At 36.6% G+C, this 25827-nt stretch overlaps 1 protein-coding gene across 1 annotated transcript; it reads left to right on the top strand.

Annotated features, from left to right (window-relative positions):
* Positions 1-611: 611 nt before the first annotated feature.
* Positions 612-25546, top strand: LOC124645131 (tetratricopeptide repeat protein 39B-like). Its single transcript, XM_047184882.1, has 15 exons — positions 612-792; positions 7061-7168; positions 7424-7461; positions 7794-7895; positions 8654-8837; positions 10204-10361; positions 10708-10873; positions 13761-13922; positions 14193-14356; positions 16679-16837; positions 17434-17623; positions 17924-18084; positions 18623-18742; positions 21894-22677; positions 22907-25546. The coding sequence occupies exons 2-14, from the start codon at positions 7070-7072 to the stop codon at positions 22003-22005; spliced, it is 1815 nt and encodes a 604-aa protein (XP_047040838.1). The 5' UTR covers positions 612-792; positions 7061-7069; the 3' UTR covers positions 22006-22677; positions 22907-25546.
* The last annotated feature ends 281 nt before the right edge of the window (positions 25547-25827 follow it).

Below are 25827 nucleotides of genomic sequence, written 5' to 3'. Positions count from 1 at the left end.
TGACTGGTAGAGAACGCCTAAGGCGTTAAGTCCGCCTTTGTACATTGTTTTTTTTTGTAAAATGTGTGCAAAAAGTATAATAAATATATAAAAATTTTGCTATGAAATATGGAAAATTTGCTGTGCAGTCAGTATTTAATGCTTGTATGTAGTATTTTTGTACAAGAATAAATTTAACTGTATTGCATTATAAGGAAAAAAGTAATGTCATATTGATGTATAATTTCGAAATATCTGCAGTTTGAGTTTTGTTAAACATTTAGTTTATTTGTAGTGAAGTAAGTTATTTGATGTAAAAAATAATATAAATGATGAGTATTTATTGATAGGCGATTATTTATTTGATATGCAATTTATAATATCCCATTTTTATTGTCGGCTCAACATGTTTTCTTCTTCTTCTTCCATAGTCTTCGCTCATCATCTTGCTACAAGGTATTGCTGTGATATTGTACTTTATTGACGTTGTTTGTTAATATTGAAGGTAACGTGACGATCGTCATATTGCGCCATTAAATAGACCGTCTAGCAAGCACCTTACAGATTCTAAGGAAAAAAGAACAGTCCATTCCATAGATTAAACAGATCCATTCATTCATTTCACAAAATAAGGTGGTGACGTTAGAGAAAGACGTATATTTTGTATACAAATAAATAAACTGTTTTATTTAAGCTTCACTGTAGAAAATATTAATGAAATAGTGCAACGATCATTCATTGATTTAAATATACAGTTAAGGATCAGGTGTGTTTAAAAGCTTTGTGAACTAATATCGATTTAACTGGAACCATGTAAGTAGTATTGATTTGCTAGCGATTTAATAATTATATGATATTTGCCTATATTATTACCTATGCTGAGTTGATTAACATCACTGTATTTTCCTTTTGTTTTCTAAATGCGTTGCGATATGAATTATGTGTTTAAAAATAACTATACATATAAGGCCTATTGATGAAAAAGATAAAACTTAACATATAATTTAAATATTATAGTAGACTCCCAATTATTGTTTAAATACGGTCTACTTTACTGGTAAAAAGGTTTGTTTTGATTATTGTGACGGTAGGACCCTTTGACCTATGATTAGTTGACTAACAGTAATTACTGCAGATAAAGTAACTCACATTCTGTAGGTTGTACAAATAAATGTTCTGTTATTTATTATATATCTTGTTTACTATTTGACCTGATTTTAATTTTGTAAACCTGAATAAGGAAAAGGTTTACAAAACTCTTCTAGGCAATGCCCCTCAGTCTTCATTATAATTATAAAATATATTTTCCGATTATATTTCTCTATGGTTTGAAAATATTATCATATTAAACTTAAACAAAATTTGGTCTAGCAGTTTTCCATTAAAGTGGAACATAGATTAGGATATATCTATAAGCATAATAATATATAAAAGATATGCATGTTAGTTTCACTAGATAAACTAGAAAGCCTGAACCTATTCTGTTGAAAATTAAAGGGAAGTAGCTTAGCACCAGAAGATGGATATAGTATTTTTTATGAGTTATCTCCATCCAATTACAGGACAGTAGATTTTCCTCTAAACTGCAGAAAGAGCAAAATCTATACTATATGCTACATATAGTAATATAGGGCCGAAGTTTGTTTGTTTGATTGAGCTAATCTCAGGAACTACTAGTCTGATTTGAAAAATGAATTCAGTGTTAGATAGCTCATTTTTTGAGCAAGGCTATAGGCTACTTTTTATCTAGGTTCGTGCTGAACTTCCCATAGGATTAAGGGGAAACCGCTAGCAGAAGATTTTTTTGCTTATAAAAATCACTGTTTATCTTGACAAATAAATGCCTATGTGTTTATAAGAATTAACTAAATCCAGGTGTCTATTTCGTCAAACATGCTGGAGCTTAGACATGTAAATTTTCGTGCTCTGCACCACATTGCATGACATTAGGTAATACAAAAACTAATTGCTGTGCTGTATGTCAATAATATATTCTGACATTGAACGTTTTGCAATGATAAGTTTCCTTTTTTTACTGTTCATATTTAATTAATTTATCAATAAAATACTACACGCGACGCAACCCGATGAGCATGTCCTATGTGATTGGGGCCATTACGTCTTTAATCATACGTGGGCTTATTAATATACCTACTGGTAGTTTTCCCGCGGTTTCATCCGCGCCTTTGGGAACTACTGCCCATACCGTAGTATAAAATATATTATAGCTTTCGTTACTCGGGAAAAGTGTAGCTTTCCAACAGAGAAAGTTTTTTTTCAATCGGTCCATTAGTTTTTGAGTTTATCCATTACAAACAAACAAAGATATTTTTTTTTCTTTTTAATAATCGTATAGATTTTTAGATGTAATTTACGGTAAAGTACCGATTTGTAAATCTTATAGTAACAAACAGCTGTTTTTGCATTTTCGTCAGCATCTCCCTTTGCACATGGATGTATGTAATGATAAAATTATGCGGTAGTAACGCGCGGTATATTACGGTGCGGTATTTTATCGCGTCGCGTTGGATTGTGTCGCATCGCGTCTTGTTCTTCGCTCAAGCAGGACAGACCGTAAAACTAACCGCATAATTATGCCATTGTTGCGTGCATAAAAGAATACCTCTTGAACCAATTGATAAGATATCTGTATTATTTACTTTTATGATATTATAAAACTGAAGTTTGTTTGTTCGTTTGCTTGAACGCGTTAATCTCAGGAACCGCTGATTCCATTTGAGAAATCAATTGAGTGTTGACCATTTATCGAGGAAGGCTATAGGCTACTTTTTATCCGGGTTCGTGCAGAAGTTCCTACGGGCTGCTGGTGAAATCGCAGGCAGAAGCTAGTTAAGAATATTAACATTCTTGACAAACACATTTCGATAAGTTTATAATATCGATAGACTGCGGCTTGGCTAAGATTTTCTGGCGTGTGAGACTATTTGTCATATTTGCGGATGCACCCGTAGCTGGATGGTGACAAAAACTGTCCTATGTCCTTCTCCCGGGTCTAAGCTGCTCCCCCCTAACTTTCAGCTTAATCAGTCCTGCCGTTAACGTGTGATGGAGTGACCAAGGGATGTAGGGATCAGTATACTAGGCTAGGGCTATTCTAGTAACATAATAAACTTACACAAAAGAACACGCATACCCTTATAATAAATACATGTTTTGTGAAACACGTTAGAAAATACCTTTTAATGCAACTAATTAACAACGGTTCAGTTTTTGTATTATAAAACGAACATCGCATCTTCATACACATAACTGGCTGAGTTACTGAGATTGTAAGTGAAAGCGTGGTAGACACCAGTTGCTGACAACTTTCACTAAAAGTTTGCACCAATGAATTTAAACATATTCGTATGCCAGTTTACGTAGTAATAATGACCATTTCTTTTTAGAATTAGTACAATATTCTAATTAACTATTATCTACCTAATTTGAAGACCTAGAAAATTGAGAATTTATCATTCAGAAAAAAGGCAGAAGTGAATGAATACTAGTATACTTCGGCCGTTCAGAGAATGCGTTCCTGACACCTATCAGTTAGTCACGACTAGTGATGGGCACAACATAACACTGAGTTCGTTACCGTTCCTTCAAAATGAACCGCCGCATTATTTTAAGATTATTTTCGTTTTAAATTGGCGGAATCATTTGTTTTATATTTTAGTTATTTAAGTGGAAACCAAAAAAAGGTAATATTCATATAATAAAATTGTTTTATTTATTCTTTGTTACAAGTACATTGAATTGAATGTGCGAACAGAATATTAATCAGACTCCGATTTGCTTGAGGAGGTGGTGTCTTCATCATCATCTTCGCCTACATGTATAATTATATTATTATCAATAACAGAATCAATCCTGATATCTCGGTCTAACAAAAGCCGGGTAATCAAATAAAAACAGATCGAAAACACTTGAAAAACGTGGTCTATGCGCACGAAACGACAACGGACGACTGTTTTAGCGTCACAAAATGGCGGCCCATAACGCCATTTGGGGTTACCATTTTTAATCTAAGTATAAAAATGCGGTTTGGTCATAGTTTTATTTTTATATTTCATAAACGTTATAATTAAGTCTTATAGTCCATTATTTTCCAATTCTTAAAAAGAAAATCAAAACGTATTATTTTATATTATAACTGTATAAGAACAGATTACGATACTTGCCTGTTATTTTTAGCACAGCACTACAAAATATAAACCGCTGACATAACCTTGTAATAGCGCAGTATAGATTTAGAAAAATATTGTTTACCAAGTTATTTGACACTCAGTTTGGCACAAAATTATAACATTCATTGATTATTGATATAATAATGTTGTTTTAATGCTCCTCAATTGTTAAAACGGTAAACAACCAGCAAAAATATTTTTATCGTAACTGCAACGCCATTGCAAAGTTACGTCGTCAGTTCAATCGCGACGTGTCAGGAACGCATTCTCTGAATGGCCGAACTATAGTTGTTGGGTATATTTATGAAGTGATATTTTGAGTTGTAATACAAATGCACAATTTGAACGAAGCTGACAGTTTTAATTCCTCCTCTGGGGCATAACAATGAGAAACCCGGCCAAGTGCGAGTCGGACTCGCACATGAAGGGTTCTGAATCTATAAAACGTCCGTTTGTTGTTTGGGAGCGTATGCAGTGCATCCGAGCGTCTCTTTGCGATAGGTCAGTTGAAGACGATTGGTTACCATAAAATTAGTTATGTTTCCAAGTTAGGTCGGCGTGGATGTCATATGTGCGTGGCTCAAGGAGCTTCAATACTATTCTGTCTACAGAGGAGTTATCTGCCCATGCTGTGCGCTATTTTGCATAGAGAATAATAACCGACAAATCTTCATTCATCTTACTTTATTCATGCTCAATTCTTGCGCGCAAGATGCAGGTACCCAGTCTCTTTTATTTCATGTCATATTCCATCAATGTGAACGCAACATAAAAAGAGCAAAAGCGAAATTAACCACTACAAATTTGGTGTCTAAAATACCATAATGCTGTATAGTATCTAGACACACGGCAGTGTGTCCGCCAAGTTCGAGCAAAAAAAAGCGACACACCGGCCGTGGGTTATATAACATTCACATGGAAAATTAAAAAAGTCTAGCATAAAACTGTTTTAGAAGTCGGTTATCAATGACGCATTTTTAAGAATTCTGTGTACGTTGTTAACTTTTTAGTACCTCCCCTGTATCGTCAGGACGAGCTACCTATTATGTAATAGAATGTGGCTAAAACCCTGCATGTCATACCTATCTGTGTTTATGTATCATGCTCTGCGTTCAGACATCGAGAGTTTGTCATGATGTTTATAGAACCTAGGTAACTGTTGTGACTAGCATAGTCATGATACATAATAGTATGTTATCTAATAGCTACCTACGAACAGAAGTTAACTTGTTGACTAGGAGATAATTCACAAAAATAAATAGACAAAAATGCATTTTCTTTAAAAGGCAGGTAAATGTCATATTGTAGTAAAAAAAAATAGATATGAAGCGACGAAGATATACTAGGTAGTGTACATCTTTTTTTTAATTTCATTTTTCATTTTTTATTTCAACAGACTTCCATGTATTCAGAGACGGCAAATACACTTATCCAGCACCATGCATTGGCCACAATTATAGTTCTTATATTTATCATTGTATTGACTGTGTGGTGGTGGAGAGAAGAGGTTAATTTGTTTGACATTAACCATTATCATATTTTTATGAATTTATTGAAACGTTTGCGGCCTCATGATGCAGTCCCACTAGCAATCTGTTCAAATCAGAGCTGCTAGCTTTGATCTGATGTTGCCATTTTAAGATGTTAACCAAGAAAAGCGCGTGGTAAAAGTCAAGGGGGATGCCTATCGAATTAATATTTAATGTTTCAAATAAACCATACCACAATATTTATTGTATAATATAAAAGTAGATCCTATGTAGGCTATAAGATCACCGGGATGTGATCATTAGTTACATGTGCTAGACGTTTATTAGTAGCCTTCATGGACCTGCAACACTTTTCCGTGGTAGCATTGTATCGACTCCCGTAACGCAAAAAATTGTTATGAAGTTTAGAGACATAATGATGGTAGCACAGATTAACTCTCCGATAGACCGTAGCATGTATGGCCGTATAAGGGAAATAGCAGAAAAATCGGTTTACATTTTATCTTAGTCTGTACCGGACTTTTTAAGCAACCTGCTCTTGAAATCTCTTCGTATCTTTGTTTTAACTTACGTAAATAAAAAAACACCTTACTAAATTGGTCCCATATCTGCCTACCTTTAGTACCTATTATGGCCCACAAGCACAGTTGATTCCGCAGTTCTAAAAATTTAACCATTGATTTATAGGGATTACTTGTCACGTTTGACGAAGGGCCGCATCGCATCGCATCGCAGTTTTGTGTACTTGCGGAAATTCGCAAAATTTAGAACGTGGCAAGCGTCATTATTGACGATACCAATTAATGTACATTAATTCTTATCTAATAAATTATAATCAATCAGTAGATAAACTTTACCCAAATTAGCAGAGTCTGTTAGCGTGGACGTGGAACGTTCTAAAAACGTATTGCGGCCGTGAACTTTTCAAACAGCTTAGATATCATACCTACCTATCTATTCATTTTCATACATAGTTAATACTAATAGATATCAAAGCTAGAAAGCTGTGATTCAATATGGTACGGATATTTCTGGGTACCTACATAAATATTAATAATGTCGACTGTGTACAAAGTTCACCAGAATTATTCGCATGAATTCTTACACCAATGCTGAATTCATCATACGATACATAGCTAACACTTACTAGAAACAAATAAGTACCTAGTTTAGATCCAAGTAACAAATCATGATAAGTTGTTGGTTTTAGTATTAGTAGGTATCGTATGAACGTAACATACTTTTGTTAGATCCGTTTAAGGAAACTATTGAGATCGAATCTGTATCCTGTAATATGTAGCCCCAAGATTAGAGATAAAATCTCGCTTTTTTTCGTATTTTTTTTCCCAACGTATTGGTCACATGAAATCATCATTGATGTTTGTAATTTGGTGTGTTTAGAATTCGGAGATGGCTCTAAGGCAAGAGACCGCTCCGGCGTTGACGCCTCCGCTGCTGCATGATCCTTTCGGCGTCGCGGCGGCGACCCTAGCCGACGAACATTTTGAGGTTTGTACCTTATTCCCAGCTGTGGCGAATAGTTGGAATAAAGATAAAAAGTCATTTATAGGCTGAAAATTAGCAAAGACAGCCCCCAAAACGTCCACCCTTCACCACTTCCTATGTGTTTTTTGCTGGGAAGAAGTGGTGGAATGAACCCCCAGAAACAGCAATACTTTACCCGCTAGTACGAATGATGACAAACATTATAAAGCCCTAAATGGTATACTCAGAAATAATACGTGTATTTTATACTTGTTTCAGGATGAGTTTGAAGATGCTACAGATGAACACCCACCCGCGTAAGATAACGTTTGGATTTAGTGGACTCTTTTATAACATTACGAGTAAAAAGTCTTGTCAGCCACCTATTGGTTTTATCTTCTATCGATAGTATTTTTATTTAGTTAGTTAAACTTTTTGTCAGATGTTTTTATAATCCCCTGAAGCGTACATAATTAATGTAAAAAACAATTCTGGATTTTTTGCAACTACATAGATATCTTAAGCTGAACTATGTTCGCACCTATTTTTGTTTCTGTTTAGCGAAATCAAGAATGCACATAACATTGTGTTGCTTTTTTACGTACATTTCATAATACTTATTGACCTTATTATTCCCGTATTCTTATAGGCAAACTGCTGATTTACACACTTCCTTCGAGGACTGCGAGGTGGCCATTAGAAAATTCTTTAATAATGATTTAATTGGTGCGACGAACATGATGAAACCCTGGTGAGTCATGTGAATATTTTCTCTCATTATATGTATATCTATGTTTTCATTATAATCCTTCGCGCGGAATCCTTTTGTCAGTGCTTGAATTGATTGTTTTAATGTCTATACAATAATTTTCACAGTGAATATAACATACCAGCTGCTTTAATTCCCGTCCCGCTAATACTACTTTCCAAACCCGGATAAAACCTAGCTCATCTTACCCGGGGACAGAAAAAGCTTCCCAATAGTTTCAGTCCAAGAATTTTTCAAATGGGTTCAGCAGTGTCAGAGCCTTTAGGGTACAAACCGACAAACAAAAATAATATTCGATAAAATTGTCTGTTCAATAAACAAGTGGGAGTACAGTACGATAGTTAGAAAAACGTAAAGCAAAAAAACGGGTTTTATAGACCTGAACTTTTATGGACCTCATTGGGCATATTTTTGAATGTTTGAGCAGTCAGCTCTGTTACCACATTTCTCATTGGCTCACAATTTTTACTCCACAGACTACAAAGTTGTTGAAGCTTATTCCATAGGTATATCGGGTCTGGTCGGTTCCATATAATGTGATTAGGTACGAAACACCCGATATAAAGCCTACAAGAAAGATTAAACATAGTAACGTAGTTATTATAGTTTATTGATCCGTTATGGTCGATTGTCCCCTTCTAAATAACCACAGCCAAACAGTTTATTCATGTTTTCTCTGTACAGACAACCGATGTTGGGTGCCTAACCTACCTGCCTAAATTATAGTGTTTTGTGTCTAGGGAACGCACGTCGCTTTACCACAGCCTTGGCACTGCCATGTTCGAGTTTATACCAGCAATGTTGACCTTCGACCACGCACAAATCAATCGGACCCTGGCCGCACTCAAAGTAGCCATCAATATTTGTAACCAGCACAGGAAAAATTACACCTTTGTAGAGAGCATCGGCACAATTATCAAAAAGGTAGATAACTATTTATATTATAAGAATTTTTACCACGGAGTAAACAAACAAGAGCGGAGATGCCATAATGTAGGTAGGTCAGGCGCCTTCTTCTAGGTCAAGTAAGCAGGGTGGTCATGACCAAAAAGATCAGTTATGACTGATCTGACAAGGCTTCGGGTTCTTTGGGACATCTGTCAACGATGTTTGTTATTACAAAAAATGATCGGGTCTAAAGATGGCGTATAAAGGCTAAGACAGTAAAGGTCTATGCACACAGCGGGCGCGGCGCGGCGGGACGGGACGGCAACGCGACACTGAGCAGTTGTAATGTACTAGATATTACGGACGACGCCACACAGAGTCATCCCGCTCGACGCGACGCGACGCGACGATCTAGTACATTGTGTCGCGTCGCCGTCCCGTCCCGCCGCGCCGCGCCCGCTGTGTGCAGAGACCTTAACATTTGTCGGCCCCGCATTTTGGCGCTTTACTTTATTACGAGATTATCCGTTATGGCACCACCGCTTGTCATTATGTTCTCCATGATTTTTAACCATGGTGCCCTAAAATCAATCCATTGATATAATATATTCTAGCGATGGACAAGAATGTCTATGTAAATAATTTGTTTCAATACATTATCTACGGACATAACAACGCCATTATGTGACAAGATACAGATTTTAAATTTCAGAATTGACAACTTTTTTACATAAAAACAATGAAGTAGGTATCATTATTATAATATTTTTTATATGGTACCGGTTTTGCTATAGGAACATCTGCACTGATGTTCTTCCGAGTCTATGATTATAAGATGGCAAGTCATACAAATAAATAATTATAATTTTTAATATTGAATTATGAATTATATGAAATCGTTTCAACGAAATCAATATCAAAACCGCACTAATAACAGTTACCTGGTTCACAGTACAGTTGAATGGAACAAAATGACTGTTGTGAAGAATGGAGCGTTATCTAGACGAACCAATCATTGATTACTGCAACATCATATATTTTAGAGTAGTTAATGGCATTTTGATTGCTTATAAACGTTGACCTTAAAATTTTAATTGTTATATTCCCCCCAAATCAAACTTGATATTATTTTGATGACCTAAACTAATTTGTGAGCTAAATTCTGTATGCGAAAGAACTTAATTTTGTTCAAGCCCCAACTTTTCATTAATAAACATTTTCTTTTTATAATATTCAAAAAAGTAAGGAAGTGGGGATACTAGGTACTAGATCGTTTAGGGTTGTGAATAGTTTTGTTTTATTTAACTTTACATAACATAATTATGAAAGCCAAGATTACTACCATTTTATTTGAAAAACTGTAGTCCAACGTTCCTAGTACCCAGTTCATCCGTTTTTGCAGCCAAATTACGCCACATATACAGATTTGGAAGCCCACGCTGAGCTGTGCTATGCAGAAGCCTTACTACTTCAAGCAGCAATGACTATTATGGACGGAGAAGACCTCACAGGGCTCATCAAGGGCACTATCAAGGTCAAAAATTGCTACACCAGTTACAAGTAATTTTTTTTATTAATAATATTATTAGATAAGTCTCAAATTCATTTAAGATTATATCAGAAAAAAGTAAACCAGCCTAACCAAGGGGGTATTGGGTTGTCCGGATTGAGGAGGTCAGGTAATCTATGTAATAAATAAATAATCGACATATATTAACGTATTTAATTTAAGGTACGACACTGCCAATATATTCAAACTAAGTATAGTTGATACTGTTGATAGTTACCTACACCACACTGTATCATTTCTGCAACCAGCAGTAAGCAGTAGGTACTTCCTTTTGAAGTTGTGATTATTGCAATAATGTATCTGTCGTTATCCCTTATCAACTATGTTTTTCAACAGGGAGTGCGCAAAAATATTAGAAAAGAAGGAATGGGAGACAGAACTATCGAGAGTGCAGTTCCGAAGTGGTGTGCGCCTGGGCATTGCCACGTTCAACGTGATGATATCCATGTTACCGCCTAAGATTATAAGCGTCTTAGAATTCGTGGGATTCTCGGGGAACAAGGTGAGTGTCATCTTATCGTTTATAGTTACGTATTATTATATAACAGTTTTTAAACCAGGCAAATAATGCATTTCTATAGGTACTTCTATACTAATATTATAAAGGGGAAAACTTTGTTTGTTTGTAATGGATAAACTCAAAAACATTGGACTGATTTTATAAATTCTTTCACTTTTAGAAAGCTACATAATCTGTGAGAAACAGGCATTTTATCCCGGTACGGGCAGTAGTTCCCACGGGACGCGGGTGAAGCCGCGAGAAAACGGCTAGTACATAATCAAAAAAAAGATACAACAAGTCTTAAGATGCATATCGTCGTTGACAAGAAATGTATAGTAACAAAGTTTTATTTAATGTCCTTTAACCTAATTTTGTACCTTTTTATGATGTGGGAAATCTGGAAACCATCGCATGGCACCCACGGCTGAGTATCAGTCTTTCATATCAAGCTATACAAAAAAAAACAAATTCAACGTATGACTGGTCATTCTTCACATGTTAGGCTTAATGAGTTGAAACTTCTAAATTATGACAGATATTATAATGAGTGATAATAATCTTATATCTATGTAGGTATACAAGACAACTGGCGTAAAAATGCGGTTGAAATACAGTTACTTGTAACAAGTTCTAGACCCAATAAGTGTGACGATGAGAACACGCGGGCACTAAAAGCTAGAGTTTCCAACTTTTGACTTTCAATTTTCTTAAAGATGGGTACTTGCTTTTTTAATTACTTACCGAAGATCTCATTTTCACTGGTCATATAACTTATATAAGAAATTTACACAGCTTCCTGTAAAGAAAATATGTAAATGTGAAATCACCAATTTGAAAGAACCCTGAAGAAGCATTTAAAATAATGTGTGTATCACAATATATTTATTAGTATATATTATACTTATTATTAGGTGTATTTATCAAGAATTTTGTTGTGAAATAACTGTTTACTTTTGGTTTAATCCAAAAATAAATGAGCTAGATTAATATGAATTAATAACTGGCGCAAAAAATGTGATATGCTAACGAGTTTTGGTAATTTTTTGTTAATTTTTGAACGGCAAGGCCACGTGATTTGCGTAGAAGCGAGGCCAGTTGCTAGCGTTAGTGCTTTGTTGCACCTGTATTCAAATTATAATGCTTAATATATTATAACACGTTTGTTGACTTAAAATACAAAATCCTCGTGTTGTCCTAAGGTCGTTTATAATAATAATAATATTGGTGCGTTTAGGCATTTAAAAGTATTTTAATATTTATCTTTGTAAAAATGTTGCACACCGTTTTGATTGCGAAGATAGGTCACGCGATTTTAATTTTCGGTAAAACAAATCAGAAACGGTAATGCCCCTTTCTCGAAACTAAGGAACTTAAATGTAAAATCTAAAAACATTGCCTTTGTCCACTATTTTATGGTATAATGAATATTTGATGAATAATTCAAATTTTTTTCAACAGAGCTGTAGCAGTTACGTACCTAATACGTACATAACCTTCGTAAAATTCGATCCTTGTTTTATTTCCGGATATGCTATAAAACAAAAAAAATACTAAAATCAACTTTAAATGGTTTTTGTAGCTATTATGTTGGTACACAATTTACCATGACCATAATTGCTTGATATTGAACTAGTGCTCAAAATTGAGTAGGTAAGTATTATAAGATGTTTTACAAAGTTGTATGAAGGCTACTGTGTTTCTGCGGATTGAAAAATAATGAGGTGCTTGGAAACATGCAATCTACCTTAATCAATCTTCACGCAAATATAGGTTAGAAATGTTAGAATACTCATTTAAAATATTGTACACGTGACTTGAGATCTTAATGCCAAATAACGAGCTTGATATTTAAAATTCATACATATTCGATCAGCAAAAACACCTGAATATTAAGCTTTATTTTATTTATGCCTCTTATCTATAGTAATATCAAAGAGCTAAAGAGTTTGTTTGCTGAACGCGATAATCTCAGGAATTACTGGTCCGATTAGAAAAGTTAAAGATAACCCATTCAACGACGAAGGCTATGGGCTACTTTTTTTATCAGAGTTCGTGCAGAGGTTCCCACGGGATGCGGGTGAAACCGCGTACAGAAGCTTAGTATTAAATAAAAAATATTGTCTGTGATCATTACCTACACATCTGAGATAAGCCTGCACCTGGTTATAGCCAGATTTGATTTTGTTTCCTAAAATTTTCAATCTGCTTTCGCCGCATAAAGGCCTTGAAAGGCAGTTTATGGAGCTACATGCATAATTACTGATTTAAAAGACTAGATAAATGCCGACCAGATTTCTATAAGACTTTATAGACTATAAATAAAGTATAAACTGGTTCGTTCTCTTCTCTATATTAATAATGGTATTGTTTAATTTTCACGCTGTCTTGTTACGTTTTGACGGCTCTGAAGCCTGTGTACCTAGAAGCTCTGGAGTAATACATATTCAGTCTAACCGGGTGCAGCTGAGTAACAGTGATTTATAAGGAGCGACTGCCTATCTGACCTCCTCAACCCAAGTTACCTGGGCAACCCTGTATCCCTTGGTAAGACTGGTTTGCTTCCGACAACACGTAACGACTGCCAAAGATGTTCAAATGACGGACTAACTACAGTTCATCGTGCCCTCCGAAACAATAATTTACAATAGGAACACATACTTAAAATAAAGTCACATAATTATCTTGACTAGGGTTATATGTCTGAAAAAAAAAAGATGTATCGATGCGTAATTAGGTGATGGTTTAGTGCTGGGGAGTTTGTTCCACCACTTTTTCTTCTCAGCTAAAACGCATAGGAAGTGTGTGGGCGTTTTTGGGGTCTGTCTTTTGTAAACTTGACCTTCATAAAGTGCTGATTCTTGATCTTTGCTGTTTTGGAATGTTCCAGACCGTTGGATTGGCAGAGCTGGAGGCGGGGTCGAACGAGCCAGGCATGCGGTCGGTACTCTGTGACCTCACCTTGCTGGGCTACCACCTCGTCATGTGCCATTTCATCGGCGCACCAGGCGACCTGCCTGTCTGCGAGAGAATACTGGACAGACAGCTCAAGGTAACAGCGACCTGTCCAACGTTTTGCTCTTCTAACGGATCACATACATGGACGGCATGGTACGGCGCGACTACAACTCAGCTATTAACTTTCATTGAAGCCAACAGCGAGCTTGCAGCTACCTGACAAGGGCCGCCCAGCAGCTGCCTCATGCCGTGCCGTGCTGTTCATATGTGACATGGCCTTAAACTCTCAATGTTAGATTGACAACTTGCCCAATATCAACATCGGGGGCAGTCAAAAATTAAGCAATCGTTGAAATGGTTCCAGGTGTACCCGCAGAGCGTTTGGTTCCTGATGTTCAAGGGTCGCATCGAGCTGCTGCGCGGGCAGTTCGACGCCGCCATTGAGTCGTACAACCGCTCCATCAACAGTCAGAAGGAGTGGCGCCAATTCCATCACGTCTGCTACTGGGAGATCATGTGGGTCAACAGGTCAGTAACATTGTTTTAGAAAACTTTCATAAAGCAGCCCGGAGCCTGGAAGTCGGTGATTGATTCACTCGTGCATCGGAGAGCACGTAAATGTCGGTCCTGGGCCTGATCTCTATCCGGTCGTATCGGATTGCCGTCCCATCGGGCTATGAGAGTAAAAGAATAGTGAGTGCACCTGTGTCTGCGCAAACGCTTGTGCACTATAATATGTCCTGCGCAGATAGCTCATTACATCATCAACATTGTTTCTTTGGCTTCTATATGCTGCTGACTTGGTATTAGGAGACATACGCTACCCCAGGATTTTCTGCACACCTTTATGAGATACACAATCACATAATACATTATTTTGTTGTATCTAAAATGGTTTAGGCAGCATTTTCGTCGTAAGCTCCCAGATGGCTTATTTTTTCCTACATCTTCAACAAATATCGTTAGTGTATATAGAAATAATTTAAAAAAATACCAAAATTTATTAAAATCTTTCTTGAGAATCCAGCTATCGAATGGTGAAAATAAATGCAGTCGTTTTAAATTAATCGCGAACGGTCAGACACAGCCGGAGGCATAAATAATAAATAAGAAGAATATAAAAGCAGAAATATATAATTGGTTTTATTTTTTATTGATTTTCTGGTGCTCATATTTTAATCGTTTACATAAGTCTTATTTTATTATCAATATGCGGTTTCTACTTTTTATTTCTCTATTTTAAAATGCAAAAAGTAGTAGACAAGTCAATTCAAGGTTTATGGAGATATGTCAGAGAGATGCAAATGCTATTGCCTGACATTTAAAATAACACTTCCTCACATATTTTAATTAACTGCTCTGTAGCAATAACTATGATAATATAATTCAAAAGATAATATGTTTGATATCTAATAGTCTTTCTTTAAGATACGTGTTTAACCTTGTGCAAACAGACAACTGGTGTTAGCAGGTTTTTAAGTAATATGATACCACATCGTGCGCTTGAACTTGTGTCTCGAGAGCTACCTCCTGCAGTCGGTAGAAAGTAGCGTATAACCGTGTGTGTACAGGGTATCTTCTAAGAGCTCGTGGCTAAGTCAAAGCAGCGCGGATCGATTGATCATAATGTCGGAACCACACTTCGCTATTCGTTATGCGCGTTATTTGGCCGCATACGAAGAAGTGTGGAGGGTTCATTCGCCTATATTTGCTATATTTGCCCGCATAACGCATAAACGCGAATGGCAAATACGCCTATCCTACCTGTTGGTTTTTGACACATTTCTAAAGGCCCCAGTACACGTTGGCCTGTGTTGGGCCAAGCTGTGCAATGCACAAATGTAGGCCACGATCAAATGGTGTTTACATATTGGCGCATGGCTCATTGCTGCCTGGCAAGCCACTTGCGATGGACGTCGAAGTAATTAAGGCTTCGGCTATTTATTTGTACACTACTATACATATTTTTATTATACTACACTACTATATATATTTATATTATACTACACTGCTATATTTACTACTATATTTATTTTTACACGCAACACAAAAGTGTACAATCCTCAGCGGTCGGTGATGAACTAAACATTGGGCGAATGTGTAAACACCACACGCCAAGCTGGGCCAAGATTCCTTTGATGTGTGCCCAAAAAACCGACAACTCGCCGAATGCGCGCCAAGCTTGACAAATGTCCGCCAACCTGCACCAATACCCCGTGTACACATTGGTGATGGCGTGTATTGGCCGCACTTGGGCCAACGTGTACTGGGGCCTTAAGAACACGAATAAGCACACCGGCACGAAGTGCAGATGCCGTGTTTGTTGTTCGCTCACGGTGGCATGGGAGTTCGCAACCCTCATCCTAGCCGCTGCAGTAGACGTGGAAGAAGCAACGGGTGCCAGGTGTCGAGGGACGACTTCCGGCTATCGTAGGCGTGAGTTTCGGGTCGCCTATCGTCCTCCCGTCCCCTAAGAGACAACACGCGCTCCTCAAAGACAGTAAGCAAACCCCAGTAGGTTTTAGTCAGTAAGAGTCTGACTGGGAGTGTCATAATCAAATGACCCCTCACGCTGCTAATCCACAGCAGGAGGGGTCATTTGATGATTCGTTATATAAAAAAAGTCGGCAGTGCCATGAGCCGTTTTGAAGAATTACTCGGTAGTAAGTTGGTTATACCGTATTTATTACTTTGGCTGACGTTTGCCAGCTGTTATGAATATTATGCGAATAAAGTGATTAATTTATCACATTGTCTAGTCAATTTGGGTATTATATATAATGAAAAGTTATTATGTATAATATGTATTTAATCACTGTGACTGTAACATATATTCTTGAAACTTTTCAGTTTGAAAATGGACTGGCGTGAGGCGGCATTGTACGCGAATAAACTTATAGAGGAAAGTTCGTGGTCAAGGACCATTTACTCTTACTCTAAAGCGGCTATGTTATTACAACTGAATGATATCACGTCTGCAGAGAAACAACAATGCAATGATCTCATGAGGTAAGTCACACAATACATATTAACCCGTTATTAACTAGGCACTAAAGTTACACCATGGAATAAAATTCTTGGGCCAAAAAAGAAAAAGAACTGCTAGAGTGCTCAAGTATAGTCAACTTCAGGTCAGTGGTAACAGTTTTATAGGACAATCGTACTTATTACTATTGAGTTATTTATATTATAGTTTATAAGTTATTGCATGACAGTTACCACTGATTTGCGGTCTATCAATTTCAAACGATTAAATGCGACAGCACTTTTAGATGCTCTTTTAACGTTGGCAAAGCGTGATAGATAGAGCGTTGGCTTCAAATACTTTAATCAAATAACAGAGCTTCCCTTATACTTTTACTTATTTACAGCCAGTTTCTTTATCAAAAGTAAAAGCCAAAGTCATGTCATAAAGTAAAAGTAACGGGCAAATTAGTTTTTTCACGATTTTATGTATTAATTTTGCCTTACTTTAGCCTTGAAACGAATTTGATCGTTACTTTTACTTTATGACATTACTTTGGCTTTTACTTTTTATGAAGAAACTGGCTGTTAATGTCATGGATTTGAAAGTAACGCCTGATTCCTTAATTTATACTTGGTAGGAACGCTTCTTACTATAAGCAGCGCATCGCCGGCAAATCGTTGCCGATGGAGAAATTCGTGATCAAGCGGTGTGCGCGGTACCAGGCGCAGGGGGGGCGGCTACTGCTGCCTGCCATCGAACTGCTGTGTCTGTGGAACATGTTCCCCATCCTCGCCAAGAACGAGAGGAACGCGCAGAACGTACTTAAGGTAATAATAATTAAAATTTATTTCTACTAATAATGTGTAGATGTGTGAATGTGTCTCCATCTCCACATTTTTTCATGTATTTATTATATTGTTATCGGCAGGTGCCTTAGTTCTCGTAGTTTCCTCATTCACAGCCTTTGTTACTCTAGTGATATGTATAGACATGCATGATTTTGTTAATCCATGGATGTAGTTTGCTGCAGAATTTCTCTACTAACCCATAATTATTGTTTGTGTTATTTTTACATTTAAGCTGTTTTTTATCCAAAAATAAATTTAATAAAACATGTCTATGAATAGTTGATCGAAGCGACGAGCCAGCAAATAGATCGCGACCCGTGCGACTGGATGGCGGGCTACGAGATCGACAACCGGGCCCTGCTGTGGTTCCTGCAGGGTTGCTGCCTCGCTGCCATGAACCTGCCGCGGTTGGCCCTCGACTCCTTCAGCTCAGTACTACAGTCAGTATACACTACATTTTTTATAGAGTATTGAATGTTTTGTGTAGTTGACAGCTGTCAGTTTTCACAGAGGCACAGGTTCACCGACGACATAAACATCAGTTTTCTCACACCATGTATGAATTTTCACATTCAAAGATAACAGTTGTTTTAAGAAAAAGCGGACGTTTATGCTGTCTGTAGATTTGGGTCTTATTTGCACTGACTAACAGTAACTGTCAATTGCACCAAAAGACGGTTACGCCATTTACTACTTTCAAGTTTTGTTGCCTCGCCCTCTGCTATAAAAAGTAAACAGTACCAATAAACAATAAAAATAAAATTCCCTGATTATATTTTATAATAATCTTTTGTGATTACTCAGTATTTTTTTTTCATATAAATCATATAATTGGTATCAAATTAAAAATTTATAATTAAAACGCTTGAAATAGAAAGTGACTTTCGTCAAAAAAGATGGGCACAAGTTACTGTATCGACATAAAATTGTTAAGATCAAGGGAAATCTTAAATAATGCTTTTGTTCTAAAATTGGCAGACTCAAGAACCATATCAAGGAAGACACGTTCCTACTTCCGTACACCGTGTCTGAGATGGCGATGTGTCACTATCAGCTCGGTGACAAAGATAGAGCACTGCAGATGCTGCAGGATGCCAGGTTAGTTTATTTCTTACTATAATAACTAAGCAATCTAGAAAAAAATATTCGACAGCTATTTAGATGAAAAAACACGAGGAGCTCGTAATTACGTCAAAGCGGTCGATCATAAGGCTAAGCATCGCTTACGACTTGACGGCTCGGGGCTCAATTCTGCTAATTTTAGTCAAGCGACTTACGATTGCTATCCAACTCAGATTCAATCGCGACTCAATCGCGATTAAAGCTGCAGCGAATGAAATTGAAAATTAAAAAAAAAAAAATATTATTTTTTAACCGACTTCCCAAAAAGGAGGAGGTTATCAATTCGGCCGGTATGTTTTTTTTTTTTTTTTTCTATGTATGTACATCGATTACTCCGAGGTTTATAGACCGATTTACGTGATTCTTTTTTTGTTCGACTCGGAATAGCTGCCAGTTGGTCCCATAGTCATCAGGTCAGGATCTGATGATGGAAACCCTGAGAAATCGAGGGCAACCTTCGAAAGTTGTAGGCATACACAGGGTAAAAACTTGACACTCAGGTGTACGCCTAAAAGCACTATTCAACTGTGAAGATTTGGAGCTGATCTGATGATGGAAACCAGAGAGGGTCGAGGGAACTCGACAACTGAATATGTAAACTACCTCGTGTTTGGGCTTAAATTATTTGTATTGACAAGACCTTTGCAACAGTGAAGGTTTGGAGCTGACCTGATGATGGAGACCAGAGAAAGTAAGTCGAGGGAACTCGACAACTGAATATGTAAAATACCTCGTATTTGGACTTATATTCTTTGTATTGATGAGAACTTCTCACTTGTATGGATAGTGACAACTATTCGTATCACTGAAAAGCTTTAAATAAAAAACTTTTTTTCAAAAAAATTAAACCGACTTCCCAAAACACTAAAAAGCAAAAAAAAAAACTATTTTTAGGTGCATCGGCCTAGAAGTCGGTGGCAAAATTAACTTAGTAACATCCATTAGACACCGACTTCTAGGCCGATGCACCTAAAAATAGTTTTTTTTTTTGCTTTTTAGTGTTTTTTGTGATTCAATAAGGAATCATATTGTCTACAAAGAAGACGGATCACAATCCATACAAAATTGCCCCACGTCCTATAAAAATGTTTAAAAAAATATGGTATACTCTAATTTATTTTTTTACACCTTCATACGAAAAAAATGCTTTAAAAATTGTTCAAGCGCTGTTATGAAAACATCGTTCTTAGGACTATTTTATTAAATAATTTTTTTGTTTGATATGGTATACCTCACAGGTGGTCCCATAATCATCAGAACAGGATCTGATGATGGAAACCCTGAGAAATTCAGGGCAACTTTTGAAAGTTGTAGGCATGCGCAGGAAAAAACTTGACTATAAGGTGCATGTCTTATAACACTATGCAACAGTGCAGATTTGGAGCTGACCTGATGATGGAGACGAGAGAAGGTCGAGGGAACTCGACAACTGAATATGTAAACTACCTCGTGTTTGGGCTTATATTATTTGTATTGAATAGACCTTTGCAACAGTGAAGGCTTGGAGCTGACCCGATGATGGAGACCAGCAGGAGACAACAAAATATGTAAACTACCTCAGAAGTCGGTGTCTAATGGATGTACCTAAGTTTATTTCGGCACCGACTTCTAGGCCGATGCTCCTAAGAATAGTTTTTTTTTGCTTTTTAGTGTTTTTGGGAGTCGGTTTTATTTTATTTTAAAAAGTTTTTTTTTTTATATTTTTGGCTTTTCAGTGACAAGCACAGTTATCACTATCCGCATAAGTGGAAAGTTCTCATCAATACGAATAATATAAGCCCAAACACGAGGTAGTTCACATATTCAGTTGTCGAGTTCCCTCGCCCTTCTCTGGTCTCCATCATCAAGTCAGCTTCAAACCTTCACTGTTGCAAAGGTCTATTCAACACAAATAATATAAGCCCAAACACGAGGTAGTTTACATATTCGGTTGTCGAGTTCCCTCGACCTTCTTTCGTCTCCATCATCAGATCAGCTCCAAACCTTCACTGTTGCATATTGTTATAAGTTATAAGACATACACCTTATAGTCAAGTTTTTATCCTGCGCATGTCTACAACTTTCAAAAGATGCCCTGGATTTCTCAGGGTTTCCATCAGCAGATCCTGACCTGATGATTATGGGACCACCTGTGAGGTATACCATATCAAACAAAAAAATAATTTAATGAAATAGTCCATAAATAGTCCTATGAACGATGTTTTCATAACAGCGCCTGGACAATTTTTAAAGCATTTTTTTTCGTATGAAGGTGTAAAAAAAAATTGGAGAGCATGCTATATTTTTTTAAACATTTTTATCTTTTTTTTGAGATAAGTCACATTGTTATAGGACGTGGGGCAATTTTGATCCATCTTCTTATTTACGATTGCAATATGACTGTAAAACAGCCTACCCTATAGACCAAATGATAGACCAATGGCAAACCAATGAAATGTCATTGGAATACGATTGGTCTTATATCAGTAGCGGAATGCCCAATATGGTTAAAACTGATATTACGATTATGTCACATTATTAACTTAGCAGAATCGGGCTGTTATTGAACATCCTTGACAGTCGTTACGGGTAGTCAGAAGCCAGTAAGTCTGACACCAGTCTAACCAAGGGGTTGCCCCGGTAACTGGGTTAAGGAGGTCAAATAGGCAGTCGCTCCTTGTAAAGCACTGGTACTCAGCTGAATCTGGTTAGACTAGAAGCCGACCCCAACATAGTTGGGAAAAAGGCTCGGAGGAGGAATCGGGCCCCCGTGCTTGGGTGATCATCTAGCCATAACAAGCTCTTCCATGGTTCGGAATGCATGATGAATAGGTAGGTCCATGCTGTCATTTCAATTTCTTTGGCAGTCGTTATGAGTAGTCAGAAGACAGAAAGTCTCACAACCAGTATTACCGAGGGATATCGTGTTGCCCGGATAGCAGAGTTGTGGAGGTCCGATAGGTAGTTGTTCCTTGTAAAACACAGGTTCTCAGCAGCAACCTGTTAGACATTACGACGACCCCAACATACCTTACATCACATACATTTATATCATTTATTTGAGTTTCACATTGTTGGAAAAAGGCTGGCAGATATAGCTACAAGTCAAAATCTCCTAGAATAACACGATAATCGTATAATTTTACAGGAAGAAGTATTCTGGATATTCCTTGGAGTCACGATTGCATTTCCGCTTGCACTCAAAGCTGGAAATAGTGAAGAACGGTACAAGCACCACTGCAAGTCCTGCCACTTCTTAAGTTCACACGTATACCGACCGAATCTCATATTTATTGCGCAAATGCATTTAACTCGGCTATAGAGAATTTCGTGGAACCTCATTCCACCATTATATTCAGTGTACCCATAGTAAATTAATACAATTGAAGAATGTCATATTTAATCTTATTATATCTGTGTGAACATAATAATCAATGTTGTTTCAACAAATTAAATGTTAAGTATATTCGATATAAGACTTAGATTAAAATACGAATCTTAAAATAAGCCGCTGCACGTATCCTACCTAGTACTGAACATTGCTTATTTAAATTTGGTTTCTTATATCATATTCGTATTTTGATCTCAAGCTTACAGTGATGATTAATTAGGTTAGATTAATTTAAAAAATGAATCATGGTATGTATTAGAAGAGATATGTTTTTGTAGATAATAATTTCCATAGCCCTAGTCTGAGAGTACAACATTAACGCAATTAATTATTATTAATTCACTCTCTGCATATCACTAACTTTAGTTGAGTTTACTCAACAACTACTTCTTATCGTTTTTTGGTTTAGTATTACTAAATATTTTAATTCCTGTCTAGCTTTTTTGTATTTCTTGTTGAAAGAACCTAGTTCAAATTTATTATTGTTTTCTTTAGTGTAATTAAGTCAAAATATTTATTGATATAGTTTGGTGAATACGTTATAGTTCGGCCATTCAGAGAATGCGTTCCTGACACGTCGCGATTGAACTGACGACGTAACTTTGCAATGGCGTTGCAGTTACGATAAAAATATTTTTGCTGGTTGTTTACCGTTTTAACAATTGAGGAGCATTAAAACAACATTATTATATCAATAATCAATGAATGTTATTACGTCGTCAGTTCAATCGCGACGTGTCAGGAACGCATTCTCTGAATGGCCGAACTATAGTAACACGCCCATGACCCGCGGGTAGCGCAAGCACCGGACGGAGTGGAATAGGTTTGTGAACGTGGAGCAGCAGCATGTGAATATTTTTATTACCATTATAATATTTTTCTCATAAGAAATGTTTTTAATGGCACCGGGACCACCCTCTTAGCCTTCACTTTTGACAATTACGCCTGCACACCCGCGTATCTCAAACGAATTTACCAAGCTATGTTAGGGCCTTGCAAACCGTTGCATGCGAGTGCAGATATGCGCGAGTTTTCTGTTCTCTTATAACTTATGTATTAATATTATAATCTTTCACAGTTATAGTGAATTTACAAATAGTAGACATATTTCTGTAGTAATTTATCATCCACAATATATATGTGAAGATGTTAAATTCGTGTATTCAAGTTCAAACAGTATAAAATTAATAAACAATACAAATTAATAAGTGTTGTGATAATGGATCTGAATGTAATTTCTTGGCTGTACTGTAATGTAGTAAACGTAAATAATAATAATATATGTATCTGCGATAACGCGAATATTGCGTTTCTTATAGTAGAGATATGCTTATTTCGGTTCAGGGTAATGAAATAATTATAACGTTTAGGAAATATCTTCCTCTTTATTTATACAATATTTATTTATGAGTGATACTCATTATTTATGAGTGATGTTCGGCAGATTTTTTTATAAATGTTCAGGCTGCGTTTCTCGATGATATATCCGTCTGGTTTCGTTATTTAATTTTCCGTCCATTTTGTGTATATGTCACGAAACCTGTAGCAGTCACGATAATGTTTGCCCTTCGAATAATGCATGTTGTTGACGCCAGAGTTTACATTAATTACTTAATAAATATTATTAAAATATAAATAGGTCTCGATCACCCAAAGCAGTTGAAATAATTTAAGATCATTGAAATTTTCGGTCGTTCCCGATGTTACATTTCCTTGAGTAAGGTTCATACAATAGGTCAAAATTTTGCTTACTTACCTATTTCTGTCGCCCAATACGGTTTTGTATTAAGGTTTCGTAATTTAGTTCCTCCACTATGTAATCTGTTGTACAAGGCCTGTTGACATAGTTTTTCCCCCAAGAACCTGAAATATAGATGTATGCGACAAGTTACTAAACTAGCGAGTACAAGTTCATCTGCCGGGAAACGCAACCTACAACAAAACACTGCTAGGGGCGGAATATTCAACGTTCTAATTATGTGGAAAATACGACTATCAAAAAATCGCCCTAACTCTTTTAGGCTGTGTTCAAACCAAACTGACTGTCAGCCACCGAATGTAAGTGATCGTTACTCAGTTTGTATTTACATACATAGTCACTTTTTCGACGAGTCGATACGTTATACGTAACATGCATAGATCCTGACATTCGGCGGCTGACAGTCAGTTTGGACTGAACGCAGCCATAGAGCTTATTTTGAATTGATAACATACCTGCTTAGCCACAACGTACATCTGGTCACTTTATGAAATACTCTCTAGCTTATTGTAATGTCACGCGACCCCCTTTTCTGAGGGTTTAAAAAATCCTAAATTGACCTTATTGGACACGGTTGACCTGGAATACGATCATGTCATGATGTGACCAGATAAACGATGTGGTTACGACTAACACACAATTATATTTTTGTAATTTGCCTATTTGTTACTACTTAATTCCTTCATCTAGATATTTATTATTTTGTTCTGTAAGTTATATTAATTTATCTTAACACAGGTATAGTTATCGGCACGAATCTTGAGCGCTGACCTTCACCTGCGCAGAAGTGATTTATTAGCAATGAACCAATCCCGAGTGACGGCTATGACGCGATGCGCTGCAAAGGGACCCAATAAATCTGCGCAGGTGAAGATCAGGGCTCAAGATTCGTGCCGATGATTATAATTAATTAGTCTTTTGTACAAAGGTTGTTATTTTTGGGCAGTTGTTACTTCTTCCATTTTGAATATTGATTCGTTTTATTTTTAAGGGTTTATAAGGATACTATAATTTAATGTTATTTTTTAATGGTGAGGATACAGAGATATGGCCAATGAATGTGTTATATCGTAATCAGTACAAATACAAATTATTAGGTTCGTCGTTCACAAATAACACTAATATCCGATACACGGCGATATTTGCCTTTAAGCGACATAAACTTACAAATTCGATCGTTCCTACGTCACATGTTCTCGTACTCAAGCCATCGATATTATTTTTGCGCTAGGTGCCTAGATAAATCTAGACAAATCTAATCTTGTATCGGATATTTGTGTTGCCTTGTCTTCGCATGACTTACATCTAGCTATTGCCAGAGTGGAATATTGTTATCTATCCACCTTGATGTACGAAAATATTCACGAAAGCATTGTTACTGGGCTGTGAACGAAACTGAAAGCAGGTACAAATATAAAAGGCTCAAAGCTCATGCTTGATATTTATCCGTAAAAGTTTACTCTGACAGAGTGTTAGGTAGCCAAACGACGATAAACAATCAGAGGACAAGTCTCATAAAATTTATAGACCTTTAACGTTATGGTGAATCCTTTGACAGTTCATAACTGATAGTCATAGTGATGAAACCTAATGTATTTAATAGATTGTTTTATAATATCGAACGAATTGGCAAATTCCTAACTTGCGTCAATCTTGTGTTCAGAGTAAAATTGCCCTAACCGCATTGTGTCGCTCATGTATTGACGATATGAATTAATTTATTAATGATTTTATGAGTATGATTTTAAATAATTTCTGAATCAGGGGAAGAGAAATATGGGGTAAACAATCTGCGTTGATAAGCAAGTTCATAGACGTACTTGTCTATGAAAACAAGAGAACGATATAATAATATCTAAGTATAATACAGTTATCGTATCTCATCATCGCAAGCCTAAGGGCCCCTACGCACTGTGCGGTTAGCCGGAGTGC

This window comes from Helicoverpa zea, chromosome 31 (assembly GCF_022581195.2).
Source record: "Helicoverpa zea isolate HzStark_Cry1AcR chromosome 31, ilHelZeax1.1, whole genome shotgun sequence".
NCBI classification, from domain to species: Eukaryota; Metazoa; Arthropoda; class Insecta; order Lepidoptera; family Noctuidae; genus Helicoverpa; species Helicoverpa zea.
Note: the sequence above shows the minus strand (reverse complement) of the source record. Positions and strands in the feature narration are given on the sequence as shown.

Coding starts and splice junctions, on each gene's coding strand:
- LOC124645131 (XM_047184882.1), top strand. CDS start 7,070: ATGGCTCTAAGGCAAGAGACCGCTCCGGCGTTGACGCCTCCGCTGCTG. Junction 10,362..10,707: donor AATTGCTACACCAGTTACAA/GTAATTTTTTTT, acceptor GTTTTTCAACAG/GGAGTGCGCAAAAATATTAG. Junction 16,838..17,433: donor CAATGCAATGATCTCATGAG/GTAAGTCACACA, acceptor TATACTTGGTAG/GAACGCTTCTTACTATAAGC.